Raw genomic sequence first — 11,342 nt, forward strand, 5'->3', positions numbered from 1 at the left:
CCTCCCTCCCTCCTTCCTTCCCTCCCTCCCTCCCTCCCTTTGTCTCTCTCTCTCCCTCTCCCCATCGAGCTTCAGACGCCAGTCCGATACAAGAGCCTGGCACACGCCGCAATGACTGCCCCCTCTCGTCTCGTCCGCGCGGCAAGGGGCGCAGATCTGGCCGGAGCCATGGCAGTAGTAGCCAGACCCGGCCGTCCTGATTGGATCGGTATCGAGGAGATGCATATCAGAGGAGCAGCGGGGCGCGGCGCGTTTTGCATTGTTTAATATGCATAGCTCTCCTGCTCTGTCCGGCCCGACCGGCCGTCCAGTATGGCAGATGGACGGACGGATGCAAATGCGAGTGGGGCGACCGGCGGCGACCGAACGAATGCACTGCGAGCACCTTTCTGTGCCAGTCACGCTCGCGTCACTCTGGCGCCGCCAGGCGTGTCTGCTCGGCCCTATACCCGCGGTGCTGCAGCTACTCGCCGCCCAGGCGCACTCCGCGGTAATGACTTTTTGCAAACCAGCACAAGCAGCAGTAAGAACAAACAACGACCGAAACTTTCCGTTATCCGCATATTTCTCCGCCTGGCCGCCGCCCGCGCCACCGCCTCTCTGCGCGGCCCCGCACCAGCCTCGTGTACAACAACTCCAAGTGCTTTCCGCACCGTGCCCCGCCTGTTTTCTTTTATTACTCATCTTGTTCTTTTTGTCCAACGCCTTCCTTTGCTTTACCATATCCAAGAAAAGGCGGGAAGGGTGGTGCGGTCATGGCGGCAGACCATTGGTTCCACACGATTAGCCGCGGTAGTGCACTAAGGCAATGTTTGAAACGCGAAACCCGTTGACCTGTTTAGCAAGTAGTGAAGGGCCGCTCACTGTGACAATCCAAGTGCTAGAACCGCTGAACAAATACCCAAGCACCATCGCACGCGACCGAACTTTACTGGAGGCATGGAGGCTGGAGGCTGCGATGAACATTGTTGCAGATTGAAAATGTGAAAAACTGCACTCAGTCGACTCAGTCTTTAGTGTTTTGTTTACCGAAACAGTATGAGAGTCGGATGAAGAAAAAATTCACTTTTTAGAACTGTCATCGCAATTAACAATCGAAAACTGTTTCTAATGCTATGGATAATTTCTTGACAGTTACAGAGACTTGCTGCATTATTCGAAAGTTTTCTGCAGTGTAACACTAGTCTTGTCGGTGGTGGTTTTGCGAGTGTGTTTGACTTTGCCGCCGAGCCGAGGGAGAGAGCGCCGACATGAGCCGGCTACTCTGCAGGAGAGCCCCGCCCCGGGCCCTGGGCTGGGCCGCCCCGGCAGCAGAGCCATCAAGGAGCCGGGCCAAGGCACCATTGTGCTCCGGGCCGGGACAGTCCGGGACAGACCGGGACACCACGGGCCGGAGCCCGAGCACCATTTTGTTTGGTCTCTTCTTAACAAGGCTTTGTCACACCGGAGGAGCTCCGCGGGCGGGGCGGGGCGAGGCGGGGCGGAAAGGCAGCGCGCGGCAGCGGGGAAAAATGGAGATTCTTGTCTCCGAGAGGTGTGCGGCGTCGCGTCGTCGCGTCCGCGCGCGACTACAATCCAAACTCCTCCTGCCCAGACAAACAAGCCCTGCTGCTGCTCTTGAGAGAAAGGGAGAGTACGAGACAGAGAAAGACATAGCGAGACAGAGCGAGAGAGAGAGAGAGAAAGTGAGAGAGAGACGGGAGGGATGAGGGTAGAAAACACAAAGAAAGAACGTAGGAAACAAGTCGGCTCTATCCCGTACTTTTTTTATTCGTCGCGAGCAATTAGCAAGTCGTGGAGGCGGCAACATCACCCCGAGCCGCCCGGAAATCCCGGGGATTAAAGGGCGCTCGACTATTACTGTAATTGCAGGGTAAATGTACGCGGGTCGCGTCTACGACGCGGCCGTCTACCATCCTATCCTTGAGCCGGTGGGCGGGGAGAAGGGAATCGAGGTTTGGGATCCCTGGTTTTAGACAGCGTAATCGTCTTTCCTCAAAGTATTTGCGATGATGAAAATCAAGCGGCGTCGTTTGAAAAAAAAAAATTGTTGGTGTCACTAATATTGTAATTATAATCAAGTTCCCTTTTGTGCATATTAAAAAGTCGAGCTAAACAGCGTGGTCTGCCTATACTCCTCTTCTCCTTATTATCCTACTACCCTAAATTCGTCGCGTCGTACCCCCCAAAAGTTCCAAAGCACCCGTCACGCAAAACATGCCCATGTTATTTTTTTTTTTTCACGGTGTCGCTGCTGCCGCTGCAAAGTTAAAGCCGGCGTCTTAATTTTATCGCGTCCTTTCAGCTCAGCTATGATAAATAGGAAAAACCTTCGATGCAGGTGAGACGATGAGGACGCGATCGGCTGGGAGAGGTAGAGGCGCCCCTGGGAGAAGCAGAACCGAGGAGCAGGAGGGGAGGCGGGAGTGTAATAAGTGTACGGCCCGAGGCTGTAAGGCGCCGGCGGCCGCAGCCGGCCGGCCTCAGCCTTGCCTCTAAGATATTTAGCACCCCCGGCCACTCCCCCGGCCAGGGGGCGGCCATAGGCCGAGGCACAGGGCCCCCCCAGCCATCTCCAGCCCGGCCGCAATGTGCGCCACCGAGCGGCCGAGCCGAGCAGCGCCGACAAAAGATAGCAGGTGCACTGCGGACCACCGCCGGACCGGCAGGCACTGGCTTTGGCTAGGGTGGGCCGCTCGGCCGCTTGCTGCCTCCCCCTCTCTGCTCTCCTCCTTCTTCGTCAACGTCTCTCCGTATCGCGCTCCTCCCGCCCTCCGTCGGTCTCTCTACTACATCCCCTATCCCGGGGAAACAGGCGCGCCCTGCCCGGCCCCGGCCAGGGGCTGCAGCTAGAAAGTTAAAAAGGGTCCGTGAATAATGTAAAGTCTTAGCTTTTGGCTGCGGGTGCGGCGGACCTCGGCGGTGGCGGCGCAGGGGAGGGAGGGCACCCGGCCCTGCCCCCAAACGCGCCCAAACGTCCTCAACCCCTCCTCCCTTCGCCCCTTGCCCTGCCCCTCCCCCATTTCTCTCTCCCTCTCTCTCTCTCCTCTCTTGCTCGCTCATGTGAAAGGAAAGAGCAAACAGCCTATTAAGCACCTCCGAGTTGTTTCATCCCGACGTGCTCCCGCAGCAGGCCCAGGGACGCTGCCGCCGCTGCTGTGTGCACAGACCCCCTAATGGTATGAGTCAAGCGATTACCTGCTTCGTCGATGCTACAGTATAAACGCCTTGCCCACTTAGCTTTACGATGTTTCGTCCGCAATATACTTTTATTCCTACAGAACAACAAAAAGAAAATTGTTTCACGTGTTGTTTTTTGTCGTGCTTTACGTTAGGTAAGGAACAATAAGCACATTGAAGTTGAACATTCACGTTGATCAAGACAAAAATCCTATTATTGTCATATTTGAGATGAAAACGCGAGAGCATTTTGTCTTGTCTGAAGAAAATTTGTTGTCAGTGTGATCACAACAGACATGTTTGTGTAACTACTGCTCGCCGTTGAGGTAGGGCAGTGGTGCGAGCCGCACGTTGCGCCGTCGGTCTCTCTCGCTCCCCTCCCGTTTCCCCACTATCTCCCCTCTCTCTCGCTCCCCTTCCTGGCCGGCGCCGCGCCATTACGGACTTCCCCCGGGAAACAATCTCTTCGCGAATGGTGAATGTTTGATACGCTGGTGTGGTCTGGCCGTGCCGTAGTCGGGCGCGGCGGGGCGGGGCGGGGCGGGGCTGGGCGGGGTAGGGGCCGAGATGGCGAGGCGCGGCCGCCGCTTTGCCTCCCCGAGGCTCGTCACGTATGGCAGTAAAGGGAGCGCTCGGCGTTGATCAGCCCTCAGGGCCCGGCCGAGGCCCCGCCGGGCAAATGGGGTGTAGGAGTGAGAGGGGAGGGGGCCCAAGTCAAAAAGAAAAAAATCGTGTCTACAAAAAAATTCTCAACGATACAAGGAAAATAAAAATTCATGAAAGTGCAAGAAATTTACGCAAGGCCTCGTAGGCATACGTACAAAGACACCAGCAGCGCACCCCCTCCCCTCAAACTCAAACCCTTCCCGTTGACTTTGATAAAATAATGGTAATTGCTCTATGGAACTTTTCCGACACAAACAAACAAATCTCGCTTGAACAACTGGTGGACGAAATCGCTGCTATAGTAACTCAATTAGACCTGATAAAATACAATTTAGGGTAATGAACGCAATATCTGTAAAGTTGACTGAAAAATGCGAATTTGTAATGATGTTTAAATCTACTCAGAGCAATTATTCCCAATCCCACAAACATCTTTTTAACTTTCTTGTTTGGTTTGGAAGGGAAAGAGACCAAAGCGGCCTTGCGGTTCTCTGCTCGGCTTGGCATATCCCAGCAGGTTTCTGCAGTATGAAAACACAGCAAACTGTGAGCCCGAAGCGCCAGAAAAGAAAAGACAGCAGCCGCGCTTTTTCCCTCACGCCTTCTTTCTTCTCACTCCTCCCTAACCCCCTTTTCATCTCTCTCTCTTTCCCGCACTCATACAGAGGAGGATCTTATTCGACGGCGGATTATCCCACCCAACCCGTCTGCGCCGCGCTCGTCCGACGGCCGGACGTGGGTGCGACTTAATAAGCCTCGGCCCTAACGGCGGCTCAGCCCAAACGGCCGCAGCGCCACCAGCAGCACTACCCCAGGGGAGAATGGCAGACACGCCCTAAAACACCACTATTACCCTATATTACAGTTCTTTTTTTTACTCGCACTATAAAAGTTCTTTTTTATTGTCCACAGCATTTTTCCTTCCACTGTTTTCTGTTCTGTTTTTTTAAAATGTTGAAAGTTTTGCCCCAAAAGTTTGCAGCCCTGAGGGGCTATCGACCCCTCGTTATCGTGTGCGCTTGCTCAACCCCGCCGCCGACGCACTACCCGACACTCGTCCCGCGACAGCCGTCGTGAAGCGGAGCAGTCGCAGCCCGTACGCCACCTCTGATTATCCGCGTGGCCATAAAGCGCGCGCGTGTGTGCTGCTGGCACTCTCCAAGTCGGTAATTGTCGGGCTGCCAGAGGAGGCTGAGGGGGGATGCGGTTTTAGCGGCAGGCGCGCCGTCGCGTGGCTGCGCGGCAGCCATAAGGGGGCCGCATTCCACAAGGGGGAGCCCCTGCCTATCCGAAAGGCGTGCATCCAAGGGATTCGCTTACTCAATGAATATCCGAGCACACAACCCGTCCACACTTGGGGTGTCGGGTTTATTTCGTATTTACGAGGGTTGCAACTGCAAAAGTGCTTAACCCGTCCAGGGCGTCCTCTTCACTGTTACAAAAAACCACAGTAATAGGTACAGGAAACTATTGGTCATACACTTGCCTAACACGTCTGTGGTCAAAGCGTCCCTCCTACAGGAGAGGTACAGGATGTACCGTACCAAAACCGTACATCATACAGAATAGGTACAGGAGCACCGTAGCGAAACTGTAGTCATGACGTTGCTGTACCCTTACAGTATGTCTACAGGAATGCTGTTGGAATTGTTTTGTATGAGGGTTGGGTCGGGAAATGACCGCCAACTTCCAAGCTCAAAAATAGTTGCATCCTCAGGGACGGGGACATGCAGGGCGCTGTCCAGCTGGACTGCGGCACCTCTGGCGTATGACTTATCTGGCGTGACGCATCATCAGCGAGAGCTAACTAGCGAGTCAATCTCCAGGACAGTGACGCTCTGGGTATGGTACAGAACAAAGATGTTGTTTTGGGACTACGATTTGCCTGTAGTGTATCCTATACAGCAAAATATGGCGTACGGTTCCGTACTGTGACAAACCGTACACAAAATACTGTAGTATCTGCTGTAGTTGGGTACGGTATTTTTAACAGTGTTCTTACAGCTAGGTGTCAGGTGTCGTGACCCCGCTGACTCCACCCGGGTCCCTCTGGATACGCGCGTGTCGTTAGGCTAGGAAGGTTTAGGGGGGGTAGGGGGTGGGGGTCATACTGCCTGCAAGGTTACGGCGGCAGCAGCAGCGAGGGCCTTCAAAGGCAGCGCGGGGCCAGCGCGGCGCCATCACCCGGTGGTCCATGCCCACGGTGGTGGCAACGATGCCCGCCCGCCGCCGCCCGCGCGGCCGCCGCCGAGGGAGCTTTCACCCGTCGGAAACATTTATGAAATATGACACATCCCCGGCGCGTCGCGGCGCGCGGTGTAAAGCCATACCATCAACCGCGCGTCAACGAACTTTCCTCCTCCTCCTCCTCCCTGCCCCGCCGCCCGCCTGGGTCTCATCCTGCCGTCATCCTCCCCTCCCCCTCCCCGTCCGCGACACATCGTCCTCCGCGACATGAACCGCCACGGCTGTCTGCTGTCTCAACTTTGGTTGGCCGCGGCGACGCGAGGGACCCACCACCATGTGTAACCCAACCGGGGCTCCCTCCGGGAACGCCCCCTTTAGGGAGCGGCGGGGCGGGGTGACCCGCGACCACAGATAAGTGTCGGCAGCCATCAGACCCCTCCACGCCCCGCCACGCCCCGCCACGCCCCGCCACAGTCATCTGGGAGGCACGCTATCACTTAATGCCCGCGCCTTGCTGCCCTCAATTTCTGCTCTCACCCCCTCCCCTTTTTTCACCTCGGTGCTTTTTTTCCTCTCCTCTCTTCTCTCCTCTCTCTTATATACTTGCTAACGGCCGGCGGGAGGAGGGTGCTGCTGCTGGGTTTGGCCGCGCGCCCCGCACCGCCGCCCCGTGCGGGAGGTGGTGGTGGGGGTGAGAGATAACGAGGCGCGAGGAGATAAGGGCGAGGGGTGCACGGGACAAGGGAGGGGGAGGGATACAGCGAGGAAGAGCTGCCCCGTCGCACAAGACGTCAGCCCGCCTCAAAGTTGACGACACATATTGATGCTGAAAGTTTCCGGCCGGGACAGTGAGGGAGCGTCCCCCCGGCGGGGCCGGCCGGGTGTCGGGGCCGGGCGCTGCTGCCATGGGCGCTTCCACGGACGCCATGAGTGTATATACGCTACTGCTGGCCCGCATTTATTTTCGAAAGCAAGTCATGAGGAGGGCCGGGACTCGCGCCGAGCACAATGTCTTGAAATAACTGAGTTGGAAAGGAAAACGTCAGGAATGAAGAGAACGGCGGGTGCAGTCGACCCGCCAATGTAGTGTCCTTGGCGCGGGGTAAAAGCCCTTTGTCCGCCGCTGTGCAATGGGAGTTGCGAAACCGGAAACCGCTCCGTCGAGTGGTCCATACAAGGCGGCTCCTTTCCGCCCGCTCATCAAAGGAGGCGGGAACATTCAAAGAAATAAACAGCTGCGGCTGCAAGGGGCGGCCGCACGGTACTTACTTGAGACGAGCGCCAGCACAATCCACAGAATGCCTACGAGGCACTTCATGCCGGCCGCGGCCCGCGGCCCGGCGCGCGCGGCGGAAGGAGGAACCCGCGCCCCCGTCCCGCCCCGCCCCGCCGCGCCCCGCCGGCCCCCGCCGCCCGCCCGTGCTCGCTGGTCAGCTGGGCCCCGGGACCGCGCTCCACGGTTCGACCTGCAACGAGAGAAATAAGAAAATTGTAAAAATCACATTTGTATACCATCACTTGAAAAGACAAAAAAAGAAAAAAGGAGTAAAACGCCGCATTTTTATGGGTTCAGATTACATAATTTTAATGTTTGAAAATCCTCGAAATCTATCGCTGTATAGAGCTACGGTTTAAGCTTCATGCTCGGAATATTTTTCACTGTGTTGGTCGTTACTGGACGCGGTCTGGTCTGTGGTGGACACGCACCGGGGCCCAGTCGGGCCTGGTCGGGCCGAGCTGCAAGAAGCAGAGCGCACCGATCGCACCCGGGTCAGTGATGGATGTTGTATATTGCAAGTTACGGTTCCCAACCCTCCCCGGCCCGCCCCCGGCCCGCAACCAGTTGAGTCACTCCAGTTTGACAGAGTGGGTCTCGTAATAAATCGGGCGCGAGGCGCGGCGAGTGGCCTGCGTGTGGCACCCTCCCCCTCCTACCCTCTCCCCAAATCCGACCTGCCCCCTCCCTGTCCCTCCCCGCCCCCCTCCCTTTCCGCCGAGCGACGTCAGCCCAGCCCAGCTTGCGCGACCAAAAAAACAAACAAAAATAAGCAAAATGAGAAGGGGAGAATAATACGCTGGCACCTTTACGTGCCTTATAATCCGGATGGGATAAATGGCCTGACTGGAATCTAACTCAATCATTGTTTCTAGCGCACGAAAATATATTATGTGATCCAAACTAGATGACAAACCTGGTATACGTATTCTCTTTCTTAAAGAAAACCCCCTTTTTAACTATGGCTGAACGTGTTAGTCAAAATTTTTGTCTATGCTAGTAAACAGTTCAACACAGAAATAAAAACACAGATGTTTACTTTCTTTCGATCACAACTCTTTCTTTTGCCGTATGAGGCGATCTCATTTTCCTGTTGACAGCCACGTGCGTCGCACATTCGCGTGCAGACAGTTCAAGGACGCGCATCTGGGGAGACGCCGAGGCTGAGTCCCGTTACACAAACAAGTATAGTATACGACTAACTGCCCACATGTTTTTCTCCCCATGATTTGCTGTGACGGCGAAAACGCTTAGAAGTCATCTAGCAAAAAAAACCCTAAAATAATCATAAATGCCTCGCATTTACGACTTTTACGAAAGACTCTTTGACATAAGATTTGGAACCGATGAGAACGCTGAATGGCCATAGACATTCTGCTCTCATAAGGGCAAGATAGAAGATAGTAACTAACTGATAATACTATAGTATTTGTCGTATTTATCTAGACAGTTTTGCGCGAAAACGGCCATATAATATTAATTGTCCTAAAACATTTAGAGTAAGAATATTTTCTGATATTAATTGTCGAATGTGCTGACAATGAGGTATTCACTTCAAACTGAGTACGTTTCATTAATTAAGTTTTCAAAGTCGATAAAAGTATTGATGGAGGTACACCGCTCGCCGGCCACGCTCGCGACCACGAGTCTCGGCCCGGTTGGCACGCGGGAGGCACGTTTACTCGTACGAGCGACAAATGAACGTCATTGTAATTCGGTCGGGCAGAGGAAGCCCCCCAGGGGGGAAGCTCCCGCGCGCGCCTGACAGCTCTGACTGATGGTTCCTCAAACGAAATGCACAGCGCGGGGGAAGTAAAGTGTTTTCGCAAACATGTGTCTGACCACGGAGGCATGGCGGGTAGCCCTCCCCCCCGCCCACACACACACACACAAACACACAGCCACGCGCGGCCTTGGACCGGCAACGCCGCACCACCAAAACCAATCGCTACGGGGGATCTTTGAGGCTGCCCGCCCGGCGCGCACCATACGGCCCGAGTGCTCTGTTTATTTTCCCGTTCTAGCCGTGTGTTTCCATTGGGCGCACCTGCCGCCACGCTGGCACACGCTTTCGATTTGAAATTGACGCTATCGGGGGGCCGGGGCCAGGCAGGGCGGGGCTGGGCGGGGCTGGGCGTGGCTGGGCGGGGCGGGGCGGTCCCGCCACTCGCTCGGGCTCACCCGCCCCGAACCCCTGCGGCCGGGAGGATAGGCACCCCGCCGTGCGCGCGAGCTGGGCGGGTCTGCCTGCGTCGGCAGGCGCTTTGCCGCCTCGGCGGCCCTCACTGCTCCACCAGGCGAGAGCTAGGCTAGTGCTACGGTGTGTGTGTTCTGTTTGTGTGTGTACGAGCGCGCGCACGTGTGTTTGTATGTGAGCGCGAATGTAGAGCAGCTTTGTTTCAGTTAAATTGAAACGGGCCCGGAATTCGGAATCGGCCCAGGCAGGCAGGAGGCGGGGTTGGGCGAGCGAGGCGCCACCGACGCGGTGCTATGGTATGGTGTGCCCCCCCGACCGGACTGCCCAAGAGAGCTGGTGCTCCGCTCTAAAATTAGAAGCGCGATCATTGTAGTCGTCGGCAGCGACGGCAGGGGCGGGGCCAAGGTGTAGAGCGGAGCGGGTCTGGACCGGGTCTGGGCCCTGGCCGAAACCACTCGCACACCAAACGGCTCCCCGAACGGAAACTGGCGCACCAGACGGTGTGGCCCCGCCACCCCGCCACGCCCGCGACAAAGGTGGAGGCGGGAATTGGACGGCGGTGCAGGGTGGCGGGGCGGGGTGGGGCGGGGGGCGGGGCGGGGCGGGAGTGCTGCCAAGCGGCTCACTGGAGAGCACTTGGACGGCGCCGAGTCATCAGCACCCGCGTCACCGCCTCCCCTCACCGCGCGTTACCGGTACCCCGAACCACCTCGATACACATTCAGGGATCTCACAGAACGAGCAACCGACGCGCGGCAAAGAACATTTCTTCCTGGCAAGTTGATGGTTTTTTTTTTGCGGCGCAAAGAAGAACTGGAATAATTAGAAAAGGCATACCAATTGGCTTTTTGCACTTCGAATTATTGTCATCTTTCTGACCTGACAAGCGTTAATGAATTTCTGACTCACTTTCAAAAATATCCACAGCATTAATAGCAGTTAACAACAGTTTGTATTTTTACAGTACGCGGCCTATGCGACACTGCATAATCTCGGTCAGATATATGTTGCCACTCTATGTGGCTTTCTACGATTTCATCGTTCGCGCAGGTTGTTGTGGTCCGGTGGTCCGGCGGTGCTGTTCCAGCCCCCCAAGAAGGCGGACACAGCCGGGCACATATGGGGGTGGATCGGGATCACTGCGCGGATAGAGCGCGGCCGGGCAGGGCGGGCCTGACCATCCATCACTATGGCCTACAGGGCGGCCTACAGGGCGGCCTACAGGGCGGCGGCGACGGAAACAGCCCTGGCGATACCCTCAGCGGGAGGGGATTTCTTGGATTTTTTTGCCCTTCTGTTCGGTAAACCCCCCGACTGACCATATAAGATGTGGCCGATACGACACGCGGAACGCTACAAGCTCGTGATCCGAAACACCGCACTCTCCTCCACCACCGCCGCCACAATGGGGGTCCCGCGAGTCCCGCTGCCCCCCGCGTGACCGCCGAACCCCTCGGGCCCCCCGCGAGCTGTTTAGCGGCGGCTAAGCCCGCTATCGCTATGCGCGCCCAGCGGGGCGGCGCGTGGAGCCCCCCTCCCCCCTTCCCCGTCCTTTCCCCACCTAGCTCTGTCCCTCTCCCTCTCTCTGTCTTTCTCTCTCCGACGACCAGCCCATTTTCTGGGTGATCGGGTTGAACGGGTCATTACCAGCCCACTGGGCTGGGCCGACCGGCGGGGCTCGGCTTCGTCAAATTATTGGGCCTTTTCCCATTTCCTCGGGTGGAGGGAGGGGGATCGGAGTTGCAAATTGTACCCTTGTCATTCGGAGCTTATGACGTCATCACGGGACGATATGATGTGAGTGACATAAAGCGATGGTGGCCCATGCGAGGCTAC

At 56.6% G+C, this 11,342-nt stretch overlaps 1 protein-coding gene across 2 annotated transcripts in view; it reads right to left on the reverse strand.

Moving 5' to 3' along the window:
• LOC113205326 (acetylcholine receptor subunit alpha-like) overlaps positions 1-11,342 on the reverse strand; it is a 116,552-nt gene that overhangs the window by 49,258 nt on the left and 55,952 nt on the right. For both annotated transcript variants that reach the window (XM_052265665.1, XM_052265664.1), the window contains exon 2: positions 7,303-7,499. In XM_052265665.1, the coding sequence (XP_052121625.1) occupies positions 7,303-7,351 (49 nt within the window). In that variant the 5' untranslated portion in view covers positions 7,352-7,499. The remainder of the gene's footprint in view (positions 1-7,302; positions 7,500-11,342) is intronic.

This window comes from Frankliniella occidentalis, unplaced genomic scaffold (genome assembly GCF_000697945.3).
Source record: "Frankliniella occidentalis isolate FOCC.00 unplaced genomic scaffold, Focc_3.1 Scaffold29, whole genome shotgun sequence".
Taxonomy (NCBI): Eukaryota; Metazoa; Arthropoda; class Insecta; order Thysanoptera; family Thripidae; genus Frankliniella; species Frankliniella occidentalis.